Source organism: Somniosus microcephalus, chromosome 7 (genome assembly GCF_052327205.1).
Source record: "Somniosus microcephalus isolate GS21.2 chromosome 7, FLI_Smic_1.0, whole genome shotgun sequence".
Lineage (NCBI taxonomy): Eukaryota > Metazoa > Chordata > Chondrichthyes > Squaliformes > Somniosidae > Somniosus > Somniosus microcephalus.
Window position 1 is genome coordinate 72,453,231 of NC_140993.1, and position 19,672 is coordinate 72,472,902.

The 19,672-nt window shown below is 47.7% G+C and overlaps 1 protein-coding gene across 4 annotated transcripts in view; it reads left to right on the top strand.

Moving 5' to 3' along the window:
- Positions 1-19,672, top strand: part of cables1 (Cdk5 and Abl enzyme substrate 1) — a 205,166-nt gene that overhangs the window by 126,429 nt on the left and 59,065 nt on the right. For all 4 annotated transcript variants that reach the window (XM_085992592.1, XM_085992593.1, XM_085992595.1 and 1 more), the window contains 2 exons: positions 13,960-14,065; positions 15,041-15,112. In XM_085992592.1, the coding sequence (XP_085848718.1) occupies positions 13,960-14,065; positions 15,041-15,112 (178 nt within the window). The remainder of the gene's footprint in view (positions 1-13,959; positions 14,066-15,040; positions 15,113-19,672) is intronic.

Below are 19,672 nucleotides of genomic sequence, written 5' to 3' on the forward strand. Positions count from 1 at the left end.
CTGTTTGCCCAGCACCCCGGCAGAAGAGCATTACAATAACAGCCATCAGGCCACCAGGAACATTGTGGAGCACACAATTGGTGTGCTGAAGCAGCGTTTCTGTTGTCTAGACCATTCGGGGGGCGCCCTATAGTACTCGCCGGAGCATGTGGCGCGCATCGTCGTTGTCTGCTGCATGCTCCACAACCTGGCCATCCGACGCACCCAGCCAATGCCAGCCGACCCTCAAGGTCCAGCAGAGCAGGCGGACGGAGGAGGAGGAGGAGGAGGAGCATGCGGGCGAGGAGGAGGAGGAGGAGGAGGAAGATGGGAGGGCTCCAGAAACTGGAAGGGCCACTTGTCAGAGGCTCATAAGGACTTGGTTCTAGGCCCCTCGGACGGAATGGTGGCTGTGATTCGAACAGCGCCCTCCGGTTCGCTGTAAGCCTATGAAGGCCATGATGATTGTAAATAGTGTACAGCTCGATTGTAAATAAAAAGTTTTCTTTATTTTCAAGCAAGTGCTTCCTTCCAGCATGACAACATAATGGTAACAGAAATCATAACTAACAAACTAACAGATAACTGTCTGGCAACCCGGCGAAACTAACCAAACCATAACAAACAAACACAGCAGGTGTGGACGGCCATAAATCCGGAAAAAGAGACGTCGTAGCACCTCCCTCTACTGGTGACCCCTTGATGGAGACCGACTCCTCTTACGAGGTCGGCCCCTTCCCCCCCTGCAGCTCCTCCTCAATTGGACCCCAGTGGCTGCGTCAAGGCTGGGGGACACCTGCTGAGTGTCTGGAAGCGCTGAAGCCCCTGAGGGACGGCCTGGACGACCTCTGGGCTTGGAGGTCCCGCAAGCAGGCTGCTCCAACTGGGCATGTCTGCTAGCAGTCTGCCGTGCAGGTGGTGGCAGCTGCTCTGCTGACGTGCCAGCGGTGGCATCAGGACTGCTCACATGCAGAGAGAGGACACCTGCACCGTGGTCGGCCGAAACACTAGCACTCTGACGGGGCCGCACAGGATCATACGCCACAATCGACTGCTCCACAGATTCATGGCCTGCTGTGGTGCTGCAAGGGCCTGGGGTGATCCTGCCTGATGCAGCTAGGGTGGCAGCAGAGAGTGTTCGCGTAGCCTCAATTTGCGTGTGGACGAGGCCAGCAAGTGACTGCGTGGCAGCAGTGAGGACCTGTGTGGCAGGTGCCAGTGCTTGGGAAAAGCCATGGACAGTCCTTTCCACTGCTTCGGAAAAGGCCGGAACAGTCCTTTCCACTGCCTCGGACAAGCCCTGGACAGACCTTTCCACTGCCTCGGACAAGCCCTGGACAGACCTTTCCACTGCCTCGGACAAGCCCTGGACAGACCTTTCCACTGCCTCGGACAAGCCCTGGACAGACCTTTCCATTGCTGGGCCAAAGCCCTGGTCAGACCTTTCCACTGCTGGGCCGAAGCCCTGGACAGTCCTTTCCATTGCTGCCCCAAAGTCCAGCACACTCTTTGCCAGTGTGTCGATCGACTCAGGCATCCTCCCCACTGCAGCCATCAGCTCAGTGTGCCTGAGCCGGGCCTGGGCGCCCATCTCGGCAAGGCTATGCACCTCCTCTGCACTCTGTGCAGCAGTCATGGTGGCTTGCCTCGCCCTCCGGGGAGACGGCCCCCGAGCGTCCCTAACCCCCGCGCGTTGCTGCAGGCCGCTGGTTCCTGCAATTGGCTCCTCATCAGAGCCCCCCCGCCTCCCCTCAAGGGAACTACTATCCCCAGTCTTCAGATGTGGTGGCTCCCCTGAGGCTGGCACGGATGGTCCGGCTTCCTCCTGGTCGTCGCCTCCGGAGGCACTGGCACTGGCAGCTTGAGGGGCCGGCTCCCGAGCTGGTGATGCAGCATCTGAAAGCAGGGAGGTTGAAGAGTGGCTTTAGCAAAAGGACAGTTTGGCAGTAAGGGATGCAACAGTGCGGCAATGCTATGACATGGCTCCACATTGAGAAAGCATGCTGGCAGGGGAAACAACTGGAAGGTGACAGCTGTAATAGTAGAGAACCTTACCATCGCTGTGGACAATGGGGTCGGCAGCTGCAGTGGTGACAGGACCACTCAGGCGTCCTCCCACAATCTGGTGGACTCTCTCCTCGAGAGCCGTCAGAGGCTCCAGTTAAGGACGGCCTCCTCCGGTGCGAAGCTGCTCCTTGCGGTTTCTCGCCAGCTTGGCCTGCAGGGCAAAGGACGGGAAGTGGTGTTACATGATGCCCTGAATTATGATCTCATGCCCCCCATGGTGGAACAGCCCTTACATGATGCCCTGGGTTATCATCTCATGCCCCCCATGGTGGAACAGCCCTTACATGATGCCCTGAGTCAAATGTGCATGTGTGTGACCAGAAAGGGCCATGGGTGCTTGCTGACAGATGGCCAGTGGGGCATAGCGCACCCTGTAGCCATAAAGTCAGGTGCTAATGGAGGGATGCATAAGTTTACATTAACTCCACTCACCCTCACGACCCGAGTGAGGTCGTTGAATTTCTTCCTGCACTGCACAGGGCTCCTGGTCACCATGCTGCTGGAGTTGACCCTCTGAGAAACATCCCTCCAAGCTCGTCGGTAGTCCTTATGATTAGGCCTCCTGCCATTGTCGGGGTAGAGGACATCTCGCCGGCGCTCCACTGCGGCCACCAATTCCTCCAGAGACTCATTGGTGAAGCGCTCTGCGCCTCACCCTCTCCATATGCTCCAAGTTTTTTGCGCCAGAGAAGGGCCTGCGCCGATTTGCAGGCCTACAAGGCGCAGACTGTGGATGCTGGAGCTGCCTGACCCACCCCTTTAAGAGCTGGCCGGCACCTGGAAGTCTCGTGGTCATGGGTAATTGAGAGCACCTGCGCTGCGGCTGGACGCCCTGATATTGGGTTGCGCCGGCATGTTAGCGCCTTAGGTGCCCCGTGTAACGCCTGAACTCGCACCTCAATCACCTTTGGGGCGCTGCAACCCAATATTGCACGAGGTGTCGATAAGTTGCGTCTGGCTATAAAATTTGCGCTCCGCCAATTCTAACGCCCCAAGCGGGGCTATACCCAATTTCTAGGCCTAGGTGCCCTAACCCAACCAGCTGTATCTATGGACCTAGGTACATATACCTGAGAATTTTACCTCACCATGGTGGCAGACCTGGGCTTATGCCATCTTTTACGGTCAATCTGCAGTGTACCGATGCATACAGATGCTGTGCTTGCCAGCACAATCTCTTTAGTTACTTTCCCTATGGAAAGCTGCCTGCAGCACCAGAGGGCACTGCACTTTTCCCATGTGTAATATTTCACCAAGCTACAGAGCATTATAAATGGCGTTTATGTGACTATCTGGGCCCCTACCATAATCCCATGGCCTTCATGAACAGTAAAGGGATATCATTCCATTAATATGCAGGTGGCCCGCATAACAGAGTTACACCGGTGAATGTCCGCTACCCTGGTGTACACATATGCACATGCTATGGCCCATGGCACTATCCCCACCATTGTCTTCTGCCTTGCCTCAAATATCATGGGATACCAATCCACTAATTTGCTGATAACCCATTTCACTTTATCAGAAGTGAACTTTGGAAACCAAGTTGAATTAAAGTGTCACCAGTTTATTTCTCTGAGAGTGAAGCGAGGAGGTGAGATTAATGTTTTCCAAGCCCAGTTCTTTCTTCTCCATGGTGACAGTTACAGCAGTAGATTGGGGAACCCTGCCAGAAACTCTACTCCCAGATACTTAAAACAAAGGTAAGTGAGTGTATGATGCAGTGGTGTTTCTGTACAGAGTCCCATTCACCACTCTCAATACTGTTACGTCCGTGTAATAATAAGAAAAGGACTGCAGAGAACGGTACAACAGGTGTTTACTCAATGTGGTTCAAACTGCAACTGAAACAACAGATTACTACTCAGCGTTATATACAGGTGTGGTCACTGCCGGTACTACAGTATACATGAGCTGTAGAAAGTAGTTCCCCCCCCTTAAAGGTACATACATTACAATTCCTCCCCTTTTAGATTAACAGTACCATAACACTCATTTAACAATTAAATATCAAACTAATTACAATTAACACTTTTAACATGCAACATTAGCTGAAAATAGTCTATTTATAAATCCAGTCTTTGGGGAGGCTTCCTGATCCTTTCTGGATAGCGCCTTTCCCGAGTGTCTTGCTCTTGGTGCGGAGGCGATTCTGGCCCCCTGTCGTCGGTTGGTTCATCAGCTTCCGATGCTACTGTTTCTGGGGTAGATGCTACCTGTACGTCGGGTTCATCACCAGGTACGTATGGGCGAGGCATGGGGTTGACTCGTTTCTGTGACTCTAGGATCTGGTCAGCATGGCGTCTCACGATGCTCTCCCCAACGTCCACTGTGCACATTAGTGGCCCCTGCCGTGTGCATATCGTTCCTGGTTGCCATTTCTCTGTTCGGTAGTCGCGGGCCAAGACTGGTTGCCCGACATTGAAGCTCCTTGTCGGCTTCTCATTGATGTGCTGGAATTGCTTACTCTCAACACCTCTTCATACATTTGGTCTGAGCAAATCCAGACGAGATCTCAACCTTCAGTTAAAGAACATCATGGCCGGGGCCTGGTTGGTGACTGCATGTGTCGCATTTCTGTAGGCTAACAGGAAATTGTCCACCTTATGCTGCAGTGGAATGTCGTCATCGCATATGGCCTTTACTGCTTTTTTAAATGTTTGTACGAACCTCTCAGCCAATCCATTTGTGGCTGGATGATACGGGGCGGATGTGTAATGCCTTACCCCATTCCTTTTCATAAATCTTCGAAACTCTTCGGACACAAACTGTGGTCCGTTATCAGAGCAAATCTGCTCTGGCAAGCCATTTCTGGCAAAAATGGTCCGTAGGACTGCAATAGTTTTCTCCGTGGTGGTGGAGGACATTTTGATGACCTCAGGCCATTTTGAGTGCGCATCCACGGCTATTAAAAACATTGAGTCCATGAATGGACCAGCAAAATCAATATGCACCCGTTGCCATGGAGATGAGGGCCACTCCCATGGGTGTAGAGGGGCATGTGGTGGTGCATTTTGGACCTTCTGGCATCCTGAGCAGCTCTTTGTCAGGTCCTCGATTTGCTGATCGATCCCCGGCCACCACGCATAAGCCCTAGCAAGGCTTTTCATTTTCACCCCTCCCAGATGACCTTCGTGAAGCTCATTGAGCACTCTCTCCCTTAACTTGGGTGGAATTACCACTCGGGATCCACACATCAAGGTCCCCTGGCACACTGACAGCTGTTCTCTTCTGGATGAGAATGCTGGCAACAGTGAGTCGCCATGTGCTGGCCATCCCTTCACCGTCAAATCATATACCCGAGACAGTGTTGGGTCATTTCGGGTCTCCTTCTCTATACCAGCGTTAGTTACTGGCAAGCATTCAATTACAGTTGAATGAAATATTTCAACAGGATCCACTGCTGGTGCTTCCTCTGCAGTAGGCAGTGGCAGGCGTGATAGCCCATCAGCGTTTCCATGCTGTTTCGTGCCCTTATGCTCAATTTCATATTGGTGCGCCCCTAGAAAAAGGGACCATCTTTGTAGCCGTTGCGCAGTCATCACCGGAACGCCCTTCTTTGGATTAAAGATGGAGACAAGTGGTTGGTGGTCAGTCAGCAAGGTGAACTTCTGCCCGTGCAGATAGTGATTGAACTTTTTCATTCCCCACACTAGGCTGAGGGCCTCCCTGTCAATCTGGGCGTAGTTACGCTCGGCTGAGGTTAGTGACCGAGACGCAAAGGCTACTGGCCTCTCCGAGCTGTCCGGGAATTTGTGCGACAGCACCGCTCCAATGCCATAGGGTGATGCATCACACGCCAACCGAATTGGTAGTGCTGGGTTGAAATGAGCCAACACCTCTTCTGGAAAGCTCATTTACATTCGTCACTCCACTTCCATGGTACCCCCGTTTGCAGTAGGATGTTCAGTGGGTGTAGTACGGTAGACAAATTCGGCAAGAACTTATGGTAGTAGTTCACCAGCCCGAGGAACGACCTCAGTTGTGACTGGAGCCTTGACTACTGCCTCAATCTTTTCAGGGGACTTATGTAACCTCTCTTTATCAATAACGTGGCCACAATACGAGATCTGCTCCTGGAAAAACTCGCATTTGTGGCGATTAGCTCGGAGCCCATATTCCTTCAATCTAGTGAGCACCTGCTCCAGGTTGGCGAGGTGATCACTGTCATTTTCGCCCATGACCAGGATGTCGTCCAAATAACACTGGGTCCCTGGAATCCCTTGCAGGACTTGTTCCATTGCCCTTTGCCAAATAGCCGGAGCTGATGCTACCCCGAACACCAGCCGGTTGTATTGGTAGAGACCTTTATGAGTGTTGATTGTGAGGTACTGTTTCGAGGCTTCTACCTCCATTTGCAGGTACGCCTGGGCCAGATCAATCTTAGTGAAGCGTTTCCCTCCATATAGCGAGGCGAAAATATCTTCAATCCGCGGAAGCGGATATTGTACCGTGTGAAGGATTGGGTTCACTGTCACCTTAAAGTCCCCACAGATGCGAACCTTCTTTGGTTCCCCAGGCGTATTACTCAATGGCCTCTTCATTACAGGAACGATGGGTGTAGCCCATTCGCTCCAGTCCACTTTGGACAGTACTCCTGAACGTTCCAAACCTTCCAGCTCTGCTTCGACGGCTGGGCGGATCGCATAAGGTACCGGTCTGGCCATAAAAAACTTTGGGCTTGCATTTTCGTCTATTTTGATCGTCGCTGTTATGCCTTTTAGTGTTCCGAGTCCCTGCTGGAACACTTCTTGTGCATCAGTTAGCATTTTTGACAGTCGTCCAGGTGTGACGTCGTCATCCTTTTTGGCATCTACAATCAGTGCTTGTATGGAATGCCAATCTAGCTGTATCTTCCGGATCCATTCACGTCCTAGTAGTGGTGGTCCTCCATCTGGCAATACATATAGGTCCATTTTTGGTGTTTCCTTGCCGTTATATATAATGTTCACCCTTATTTTTCCTTTGGGGTAGACTTTTTGCCCCGTGTACGTCTTCAAGACAATCTTTGTATCTCTCAAGGGTATATGTGAGAATAGCCGCTTGTAGTCCCTTCGGCTTATGACTGTTAGGGCTGATCCTGTGTCCAATTCCATTTTCACTTGGACTCCTGCTATCTTGAGCGTGACCCAGATAGTTTGGTGATCCTCCATTTTGATCACATTATGTAGTTTCAGACAACCCAGCTCCTTGCTTCCGGAGTCTGTACCACTCTTCTGTTTGTCTGAACTACTCTCCGTCACCTTATGTACCTTCTTGTACTTCTCCTGTGGAGATTTCTTGCTGCTGGTTTTCTTTCCCGACCTGCAGACTCTTGCTATGTGTCCTACTTTTCCACACTGTCTGCAAACTTTGTCCTTGAACCAGCAATCATTATGGTCATGTGTTGTTCTGCCGCAGCGATAGCACTTCACTGTTCCGTATGACATTTCATTTGTGCCATATTCTTGCGGTCTCCGCTGTATTTCTGCAGCGCCCCGTGCTGCTGCTTCGTGTGATACTGCAATGCTGAAAGCCTTGTCCAGCGTAAGATCCTTTTCTGATAGAAGCCGTTTCCGGGTTCCTTCACTTTGAAGCCCACACACAAACTTGTCCCTTAAAGTATCTGCTAGTCCCGTTCCAAACTGGCAGTGTTTCGATAGCTTGCGCAGTTCCGTTAAATACTCAGCATTACTTTCATCTTTATGCTGGTTCCTTTTGTGAAACTTAAATCTTTCTGCTATCAGCAGCGGTGTGGGGTTTAAGTGGTCCTGTAGGATTGACACTATGTTTTCAAAATCCTTTTCTACTGGCTTCTCTGGGGTTACTAGGTTTCGTAGTAAGCCATACATTTTTGCACCCATTGAATTCAACAATACCAGCGCTTTCTTGTCATCTGGCACTTCATTCGCCTTGCAGTATACCTCTATGCGTTCGACATATGTCGTCCAATCTTCGACTTCATTGTCGAACGCTGTGATACTGCCACTCTTCGGCATTTTTGGGTGTGGTTAGACTGGCTTAAAATGGCGTCTCCCGCGCTTTCCTTTCTTCCCCGCTGCGGCTTAAAATGGCATCTCCCGCGCTGCTGCCAACGCCGCTCTCGGTGGTCCTCGTGGCAAATGGCGACACCCTGTGGGTTTCGTGCGCTGCTCCTGCGCTGCTGCCAACGCCGCTCTCTGCGGTCCTCGTGGCAATGGCAGCGCCTCGTGTTGTCCTGCGCGCCTCTCTCCCCTGTTGACGCTGCTCGGCCCTTGACCACCGGCTGCGCTTTCCTTTCCTCTCTCGCCTCTCTCCCCCGTTGACGCCGCTCGGTCCTGAACACCGGCTGCGCCCTGTGCACTCTGCCCTCTCTCTCTCCCCCGTCGACGCTGCTCGGCCTTTTTCTGTGCCGCTCGGTCGGGCTTTAGCCCGTCGCTGTCCGGGAAGGGTCTGCGCAGTACCTGTTGCCAGCCCGTTTCGCTGGACCACCGTGACTGGAAAGCCAAGCCTGGCTCTCGACAGCCTCCCCTGCGATGCTCAAATCTCCGCTGGATGACTGGGCGGTTGCCCGTGGTCGACGCCCGTGCTTCTGGACTCGACCTTCTTCCACTATTCTCCAGGAGCGAATCCCTGGGAGGTGATGCAGAGTTGCAGGTAGGTTCGAACTTGCTCGTCGCCACTGTTATGTCCATGTAATAATAAGAAAAGGACTGCAGAGAACGGTACAACCGGTGTTTACTCAACGTGGTTCAAACTGCAACTGAAACAACAGATTACTACTCAGCGTTATATACAGGTGTGGTCACTGCCGGTACTACAGTATACATGAGCTGTAGAAAGTAGTTCCCCCCTTAAAGGTACATACATTACAAATACGGTGAACATTTTAATAACCGGCGGTAATTAGATCACTGATATTTGTTTTTGTAATGTCCATTATCATCCATCATCTTGTACATTTTATGTTGAAACAACAGGCCCCCATGCCAGCCAGAGCAATGCTATTAACAGTTCTTATGCGTGAGCACTACTATATTACGTTACTCTGTGAACGTCGTGGTTATGAAGCACAAACATAACAATGTCCGATCTAATAAGGCTGTGGCGGAAATCCCGTAAGATTACAGGAGGCACGTTGAGTGTCTGCTATCCTGCTCCACAGGTTTCAGTGTAGACTAAACAATAGGAAATTAATGGGCAGGCCTTGTGCATCATTTCTCTGGTAATTGTATTTCATACAATTCCTGGATCTCGCTAGTGTAACCTCCTTTGTACACTTGAGAACCAGCACAAACAGTGTTGTTGTCTCTGTTGCTGTGACTGAAAGTCAGGAAGTATTAGCCCTTCTAGGATACTGGGAAGCAGGCTGCAGGGATGTGCAATAACAGAGTATTCTGCGTGCTACTGGAGAATAAAACCACTGACCTCCATCAACGCAAGGGAGGGGGTTTAGTTTCCCCATTTAATGAAAATTGACTGGGTGTAATTAACTAACTGGCAACAAAATTGCAGGAATGCACGGCTTTGAAACGCTCATTTTCTAATAAAAGTAATTTGTGTCGGACTTTGCTCAGTGGTAGCACGCTCGCCTCTGAGTAAAAAGGTCGTGGGTTCAAGTCCCACTCCAGAGACTTGAGCACATAATCCAGATTGGCACATCAGTGCAGTGCTGAGGGACTTCTGCACTGTTGGAGGTGCTGTCTTTCAGCTGTGACGTTAAACCGAGGACCCGTCTGAACTCTCAAGTGGACATAAAAGATTCCACGGCAATATTTGAAGAAAAGCAGGGCAGTTCTCCCCGGTGTCTTGGTCAATATTTATCCTTCAACTGACACTATTAAAAACATTATCTCCTTGATGTTAGTGGAACCTTACTGTGCACAAATTGGCTGCCGGGTTTCCTACATTACAAACGTGACGACACTTCAAAAAGTATTTCATTGGCTGTAAAGCACTTTGGGATGTTCCGAGGTTGTAAAAGGCGCTATGTAACTGCAAGTCGTATCATTTCCTTTCTATTCCCTTAACAGACTGTTACTTGTAAGAAAAACAGACATCCCTTTGACTTTTTGTTAAAAGAGATAGTTCAGCCATATACCTTTAGGGACATTGGCTAAAAGTGATGCTGTGGTTTTGAAAGCTTCCAGGCAATTATCAGGCATTTTAATGATCTCAGCTGAGAATATTTAACATGGAGGCACTTTGTCTCCTCACCTGTTTCTGTTTCAAGATTGCCCGGGCTCCACAGCACATCACAATTTTTCATTTTCTTGTAATTTCCCTTATCAGTTTTTGCTCATCCATGCTGGCATAGGTTCTGTAGGCCCTGTCCACTGCCACCCCAGTGGTAATTCTTTGCACGCGAGTCAGGAAAGTGAGTGCCGGCAGGCCATTTGGCCATGGGAGCATCACATCTGAGCCTGATCCTGTTCTCAACTGGTGTCCACAAATGTGCTTTCCAGCAGGGTCACTGACTACCAGTCAGGAGCAGGAACTCTGGCTGATTCTTCCCCTCTTAGCCCTAGGAGCACTGATGCTAATTGAGGCATCCCACCAACTGAGCTCAGCCAACCCAGCCCAATTCAGGGATCAAACCCAGCACCTTCCTGGTGTATATGTCTAAGTTCTATAATGGGCATTCGCTGTACAAAACTTATTGTGAAGATGGCTGTAGGAAAAGTCAGTTTCTCTTGGAACCATATCAACAAGCAAATGTGTGTTTGAACTGCTTAATACTAATCGTATTGCACCGGATCAGTATACGTGGAATCTATTTCTGTGGATTAGTACTAGAAGCATAATGGGTGAGATTAGAAGAGCGAGCTATTAGATTATGGAATATGTTGTAGTTCCCACCTCTTAAAATGTCCATGTTTAAAAGGGGCAGTCGCTTATATTGGCCAAAAAGCGAAAACCATTAGCCATTTGCATAAACCCTAATTTCAAGGTTGCCGGTTATAGTGTCTTTAGCACTCCATTTATTTTGGGTAGAAACAGCTGAGCTTACTCGTTAGTTTGTACCTCGTTAAACGGGTTGAAGAGAATGTCCCAGCTTCCACTGTGTAAGTGACATTCATTAGGTGTTTGGGTTGTTTAAAATGGTTATTCGGTTAGGAGTTAAATTTGTGTGTTTTCCCTGCTCTGGATCTTGCTGAGATGCTCTACCTGGTGATGGCTTGTTTCTGACTGATGGGTCCTGCTCCTCTCTTTCCTGATGACTGCGGCCAGGGTGAGGGGGTCCTTGGTCAAATACGTGCATCAGTTTGGCTTTTGCCTTTTGCTCAGATTTATCACAGATCCAGTTTAAATTACACTCCGTGGCCTTCAGCATTACCTTGTATTACATGCCTAATATGATAAGCATCTCGTTCCATTCTTCAAAATGCATTTTAGCGCTGCCACTTTATACCGGCCATCGCTTATAGCGTCCACCCTAACACACCCACTATTAAGCAGTGGGGACTGTAGTTCAAGTGGCTATTGAAGCCAAATCAGTCTGAACACTTCAGAGGGAAGTAGATAAACGCATGAAGAAGAAAACTATTAAACGGTATGCATTGGGAAAAGGGGTCAGAGTAGACAGCTCTGATGTGGAGCTGTCGCTGGTACCGCTATGATGGGCTGAATGTGCTACAGTTATTCTGATAAATATAAGCTTACACAAACGCATGTCATATTCCCTATGATATGCCACTGCCATCTCATTTAAGTAGCCATTCTTTATATGTGAGCCTAGAGCATGAGTGTTGGCAGGTTATTCAACTATGGTGGTCATCACAGCCAAGCCTGAGCTTGTACTCACCTGACAGGCACGTACCAATCAGGAGCGAGAACACTGACAATGTTCTCCTGCCTAACCTAGGGGTCCAGAGGCACCTGCCACGACCCCATCTGACATCAGCTTACTTAGCATACACATAAGATGAAATCTGGGACTGTATCTCGGCGCTCCTCCAATTCTGGCCTCTTGCACATCCACGATTTTCATTGCTCCACCATTGGTGGCTGTGCCTTCAGCTGCCTAGGCCCTAAGCTCTGGAATTCCCTCCCTGAACCTCTTTGCGTCTCTACTGCTCTCTGCCTTTAAGATCCTCCTTAAAACCTTTGACCAAGCCCTGGCCTAATATCTCTTTATGTGGCTCGAAGTCAAATTTTGTTCGATAATCTTTCCTGTGAAGCGCCATGGGACGTTTTACTACTTTAAAGGCGCTATATAAATGCATGTTGTTGCACGGTTCGGATCTGCGCTCAGCGGTGCACATATTAGCTGAACCTCCAGAGGCACATTTGCTTCTCTTGTTTTATTATCGGTTTTACTATCACACAGTAAGTGACACGAGTAACACGAATATCCGTAATACCCCATCATGCAATATTTATCACTACGATATCTTGTGAAATTCTCAGATTGAGTATTGTGAACCAGGCGTTTGGCAATGTGGGAAGCAGTATTCATTGAGTAATTGGGATTAATAATGTACTTATTTGTTCAGATATATGTAATGTCATTGCCAGTATTTTAGAAATAATTATTTTCTAGAGCATGGCACGAGTGCCAGACAGCGCATGAGAGCAATATTAACAGTTTTCTACCATTCTCTCTTCTGTTTTGATGATGTTTTACTACCATAACAATGAGTGCAAATTCTCCAACTAAAGGGTTTCTTCAGTGTGTCTGTTTCAGAAAAATTAACTGGTTTTTGAGAAATTGCAGCCAACCTTACAGGACCTTGTTTCCAAATTGTTTGTCACCACAGTCTTGGGCGATCGTTAACTCTCTTACTCGCTTCTGCTATTTTTCAAGAGCTGTAAGGTTTGCGAAAGGAAAATGATTTGTTTCAATCTGTGCTGAGTTAGCCAATCTCCGGTCTGGCAGAAGTCGATTGCACTACAATTGGCTTCTCCGCTCCTGGCTAGAGGGAAAAATGACCCAATATGTCTGCTCCTGTTTTTTTATCCATTGACTCTTCGTGGGAAGTGTGTGTGTGTGTACGGAAGGACGGATGGACTCTGGGTGAGATCAGGTTTGGCTGAGATGCTCCTGCAAGTTCAACTAGCCTGCTAGCACTCATTGCCTAGACTCTGGGCCCGATTTTAACTTGCTCCAACCCCCGCCTGGTGGAAAACAGGTCGGCCGGGGGCAGTTAAAATAAGGACAGTCACTTTCCCCTCTGATCCCGCCGTGTCCCGATGTCCCAGGTGAGCGGGACACCCGCAGGAAGGGTGCGGTGTCCTTATATTTAAATATGCAGATGTCATCAGGACCCGATCTATGATTTTACTTGGAGGCCTGAGCGAGGGAGCAGTGACGGCGTCCCCATCAGGCCAAACCTGCCAGGAGGTGGATTGTAGGCCAGAAAAGGCCCAGGCAGGGAAGTGATGATAAAATTTAATTTTAGGTTTCCTTGTTAGCCTTGCGCCTCCCTTGCCCCAGGGTTCCTCCCCCCCCCCCCCCCCACAACCCCCGATTGTAGCCAGAGCTCCTGTCCACCAATTACCGAGGTCCCCGGCTACGGGCTCCTGCTGACAAATTGGCCAGGCCTCCATGTTCCCGGATTCTCCGCCCTCTTCGGGTCGAACGTGCACCGTACCCATCCCCCCTCATTAAAATTGGGGCCATAACGTAAAGAAAGGCCACTTAGCTGAGGTAAGGGAGGGTTGCTGGGGGCTGTGGAATCATCTCTCAGCATGGGTCAGCATCTTCAGGAGAGCAGGGGAAGGAAAGAAGTGATAGTTTAAAAGCAATATATGTGATAACAGCTGAAAAGCAATAGTCCCATCCAGCTATGAATCCTTTTGCTACAAATAAAAATCTACTAGTCAGTGTTGGTGCAAAATCTATGTACTGCAGGTCTGCAGAGAGGGAGAGAGCAAGTCGCATACACTCTGTTATCTTTGGCTCCCTGATCTGTGCGTTGCTCTGAGTGATTTCTAATGATTCTCTGTTTTCAGGGATATGAAAACAGAGGGCGGGAGGCAGAGGCATCCTTCTGGTGGAGTCGGTGCCAAGGAGGTGGTGATTGGTCTTGAAGGAGTGGAGCTGGGTGCTGATGGCAAGGTGGGTATTATTGGGGCAGCCTGCAAGGGTTGCAGTGGGCACTTAGGGCTTACCGATCCAAAGGGGTTTTTGTCCGTGTTCATGGTTCCAACTTTAAAAAATGACTGGGTACTTGTTTAAAGAGAAACTTATTCACTAAATTTGTGTTTGAAGTTGATGAAAAAATCAGAGTGAGCAGCAAACTGTATCTGTTACAAAATGTTCTGATTCCTTTCGCGGGCTCGGAAGTATCATTGTTAACAATGTATGTGGGTGACTTGTCTTTGAGTGGCCACTAATATTATTTTCAGAAAGTCCTAAACGGAGGATGAAATCACAACTTGTGAAAATCTATTCCAAGCTGCTAATACACGAAGCATCTTACAATCATTTGAATCCAATGCACAACAAATCTAACGTTATCTTTTTACCGGGTGGGGAAAAAGTTGGTACAAGTATAAAATCGGAAAACCCATATAGTCGCACTGAATGTTGATGAACTAAGTGACTGGAGGAAAACGTACTCCCTTGAAGGGATAGTACACACCCGTAACCATCAATTCGACAATCAGTCGTCTGTTTTGGCCCCTAATTTATTCGCTGTTTCTGGCAGGTTTCTGCCTTAAAATGAGTGTACTGACGTTTCTCAAGGTGGATTCCGGAGCGTGATTTCTGTTAGATGTCTGCTCTGTAATGGTCACATTGCAGTTTGCGATGCCATCTGGGGCCTTCCGTGCACTGATCTGCTGTTGCTGCTGGGAGCTCTTTACCATAAGAGGAGGAACTGTGTTGTAATTCCTTCACATCCCGTGACTTGAGCTCCCGTTGCACCAACGATAACTTGTAACGAATAAATGAGGGCATACCCGTTGCTTGTATCTGCTGATACTGGTGGAAGTGCTTTACTGTGGAACTTGCATCCCAAAGAAACTATTCAAAAGAGATTGCTGAAGTTATGGAAGAGCTTTTAAACCTTTCTTTTTGCCTTGCACCTAGATTGAGCGGGATTTGCCTGAGGTCGCCAGAAAATTTTTGCCCCAACCCACAGTAAGAGATTCAGAATACCAGGTATGGGATTCCCAATCAGCATTCCCTTGTATACAATTTCAGAGGTGTACAAAGAAGAGTGCAACAACAGTAACAACAACTTATATTTATATAGCGCCTTTAATGTAGTAAAATGCCCCAAGGTGCTTCACAGGATCGTTATCGAACAAAATTTGACACCGAGCCACATAAGGAGATATTAGGACAAGTGACCAAAAGATTAGTCAAAGAGGTAAGTTTCAAGGAGCGTCTTAAGGAGGAGAGAGAGGTAAAGAGGTGGAAAGGTTTAGGGAGGGAATTCCAGAGCTTAGGCCCTAGGCAGCTGAAGGCACGGCTGCCAGTGGTGGTTCGAAGAAAATCAGGGATGCGCAAGAGGCCAGAATTGGAGGAGTGCAGACATCTCGGGGCTGGAGGAGATGACAGAGATAGGGATGGGTGAGGCCATGGAGGGATTTGAAAACAAAGATGAGAATTTTAAAGGAGCGGTGTTGCTGGACCGGGAGCCAATGTAGGTCAGCGAGCACAGAGATGATGGGCGTACGGGACTTGGTGCAAGTTAGGAAATGGGTAGAAAGATTTTGGTTGAGCGCAAGTGTACGGTGGGTGCAAGGTGGGAGGCTGGCCAGGAGACCATTGGTACAGTTGAGTCTAAAGGCAACAAAGGCATGGATGAGGGTTTCAGCAGCAGATGAGCTGCAGCATTGCAAGATGGAGGAAAGGAGAGTGAGGCAGCATTTGAGGAGACGTTGCTCCACAAGATTTTACCGCTCACCTCAAAGAATTTATAGGTCACAAAGATCCTATAAAGATCTTAGTGAGGTGCCCTATGTTAGAGGAATGTGCTTCACCAAGGGAGCAATAGTATGCCAGCTATTACATGAAGACCTATGGCTAAGATCATCTGCCCAGACACACCTGCCTGTGGTTGTGAAAGTAATGACTGCACTCAACGTTTATGTCACAGGCTCATTTCAAGCAGCCCTCGAGGATCTTTGCAATGTCACCCAATGTTCCATCTTGCAATGCATTCGTCGGGTAACTGACAACATGTTTTAGGAGATATGGGGAATTCATCTAGTTTGGCACGTCTAGATGGAGGGAGTGCAGCGAAGATTCACCAGACTGATACCTGGGATGGCAGGAATGACGTATGAGGAGAGATTGGGTCGATTGGGCTTATACTCGCTGGAGTTTAGAAGAATGAGAGGGGATCTCATTGAAACTTATAAAATTCTAACAGGACTAGACAGACTAGATGCAGGAAGGATGTTCCCGATGGGGGAGTCCAGAACCAGGGGTCACAGTCTAAAGATAAGGGGTAAGCCTTTTAGGACAGAGATGAGGAGGAATTTCTTCACCCAGAGAGTGGTGAACCTGTGGAATTCTCTACCACAGAAGGCAGTTGAGGCCAATTCATTAAATATTTCCAAGAACGAGTTAGATATATTTCTTAATGCTGAAGGGATCAAGGGATATGGGGAGAAGGCAGGGACAGGGTACTGAGTTTGGATGATCAGCCATGATCTCACTGAATGGCGGAGCAGGCTCGAGGGGCCGAATGGCCTACTCCTGCTCCTATCTTCTATGTTTCTATGACAGCAAAGCAACGTGATAGGATCATCCAGTTTTATCTCATTGCCGGCTTCTTCAAAGTGCAGGGTGCAATAGATGGTACACATGTACCATTGCAAGCTACTACAGGAAACTTTGTGATATCCGGCACTGACGGGACCGAGCTGTTGCCGTCCCATTAAAACTGCCGGACAAACCAACGCTAATGTTAAAACATACGGAAGCTTTTGAGCTCCGTATCTAGCAACAAGCCCTGTTGCTTCAGCTTCTAAACAGTCGGCCGTAGCTTGCAAGCGTCTCTGTAGCTAAGCAACAGCTTTAGCTAGACCTTGCAGAGCCTGACTAGTGGAAAAAAAACTTACTGAACCGACTCCTGAATTTTGCCGGTGGCTCGAGCATTCCGGACAGTTAACCTCCGGATAAACCAAAGTTTCCTGTACCATGAATCCTCTCAACCTCCTTAACATAAAGGGGTACCGCACACTGAATGTCCAGATTGTGAGTCACCAGATGCAATGAATCCTTCCACAATTTCACCAGATTTGCTGGAAGTTGTCGTGATCCATTCATCCTTAGGAATTCTGCCCTCCCTGAGCTCTTCAAGGAAGACCGTCAAGTAAATGGACGGCTTGTGGGTGACATGCTCTACTCTTTGCTCCCATAGACAATGATCCTTTTAAGAGTTGCAAGAACAGAGCTGAGGAGCACATGCCTCTACTAAAGTGGCCACTAAGAAGACTTAACCGGGTGCTTTCGCTGACTTGATAGATCGGATTGTGTATAGTTGTAGTTTGCAGCACCCTGAACTACATTGCCATCTAAAAAAGTAAGAACATGGAGGTTCCTGGGGAGATGGCCCTAGCTGCTTTGGCCGCAGGCGGGCAGGGTTAAAATCTAATTTCAATACCCCGACAGCCACCTGGTTAAATACTTCCATGTTACACAGCAATTGCATGACTGAAACACCAAAAGATATGCAATTTCTGCCAGGGTCAGTGCTGGAGAAGATCAGTGAGTGGAAGTTCCACTTCTGGGGCCTCTTGAATTTTCAGGGTCCTTTAAAACTTATTTTCTTATAATATAAAATTTGTTAATGTGCTAATTTTTTTAAATTATTTCTTCACATTGTAAACTTTTCTGTTAATCAAAATATCAATGGCAAGACCTTCTTTTGGAGCTCAATAAATATTTTAAAATTAGGTGCAAGGTTTAGCAAGGTCTAGATAAGACCTTATACAGTATAAGCACTCCAAGTCCTCAAAACATTCCAAAATGCTTTACGGCCAATGAATAACTTTTGAAGTGTAGTCACTGTTGTTTTATGTACAAATACGGCAGCCAACTTGTCCACATCAGAGTCCCACTAATAGCAATAGAATGATTGACCTGTTAAGCTGTTTTTATTTGTGTTGGTTGAGGGATAAATGTTGGCCAGGACTGAGGTGAGGAATAAATTCCAATTATTCGACACTGACAATGTGTCTTAAAATCATTGAATCATACAGCACAGAATCATTCAGCCTATCTTGTCTTTGAAAAAGCTATCCAATTAGTCTTACTTCCCTGCTCTTTCCCCTGTCAAATTCTCCTTTTTCAAGTATATATCCAATTACCTTTTGAAAGTTAATGGCCTGGATTTTGCAGTGATAAAATGACAGCGAAACGATCAGTGTTTGCCATCATTACCCCTCTGAAGCTGACCATAACTTCAGGATTTAGCGCATGTGCAGATAAATGCAGAAATCCTGAAGTTGCAGTCAGTAATTCCCTGCTGCGCCACAAGTTGCGCTGTGAAACTCCGTTGGTAGGCAATCAATTGAAATCACTTGAACTGATGAAAACTTCCCCTTTTACAATGGAATATTGCTGTTAAAAAGCCCCTAAAGCACTAAGCCTTTTTGAAAAAGGTGTAACTGGGTTTTTAACAGCGTACTGAACAATAGTTCTAGCCCTGAAAAGCTAATTTTATATTTGTGAATGTCAAATTTTTCCATTGACATGATTAAGAATTACAAGTTTTTAATATAATTTCAAGTTTTTGATAGCTCAGCTCCTACCTTAACCTTATGTGTATGTCCCAATTTTTACTTTGTTCTTTGTAAAATTTATAAAAAGTACATTAGAATCTGTGCATTTTACTTCCTGGTTTGCTGTGTGTGAGAATTCTTCAAGGTGATTGGCTGCTCAGCCAGCTTGGTGACATTGCTGTTGCTGGACGCTTAGGATTCGCTTGATTTGGCGGCAGATTCAAACAAAGGTCGGGAGAGCTGAAATCGATGCCACAGAAATTGTTAGATCTTTGTGGGCAGCTTTCTTCGAGGTCAGTGGTGATCGCCGTCGCTTCGCCGCTGACTGCAGATTCTGGGCCATAATTGAATCTGCTTCCACCACCCTTTCAGGTGGTGAATTCCAGATCATAACAACTCGCTGCATAAAAAAAATTCTCTTCATTTCCCCCCTGGACTTTTTGCCAATTATCTTATACCTATGTCCTCTGGTTACTGACCTTCAGTGGAAACAGTTTCTCCACTTCTACTCTATCAAAACCCCTCAAATTTTGAACACCTCTATCAAATTTCCCCTTAACCTTCTCTGCTGTAAGGAGAACAATCCCAGCTTCTCTAGTCTCTCCAGATAACTCTCCACAGAATCTATCCTGAGATGCACTAACATGCATTGTGCGACAGTCCTTACTACACCATATGGCCTATGTAAATGACAGCTTGTTTCGTGCAGGTTTCTGCTGTGGGCTTTCACCCATTAGGAGCTTGGTTGAGACTGCACAAACTCATTTCATGTTACCCTTACAACCAACAGTTCACTCTCATTCAGCAGATTCCTGGTCCAGTGAAGTTTTAAAGATAAAATGCATTAGTAAGAATAATGTTGTTCAGGAACTAATTGTAAAGTCATATCACTACTGTACAACTTCAGCTGTACTTTACACTAGAGAGAGAGGCCAGTGATTGGGGGAAAAAAGAAAGACTTGCGTTTGTATAGCGCCTTTCA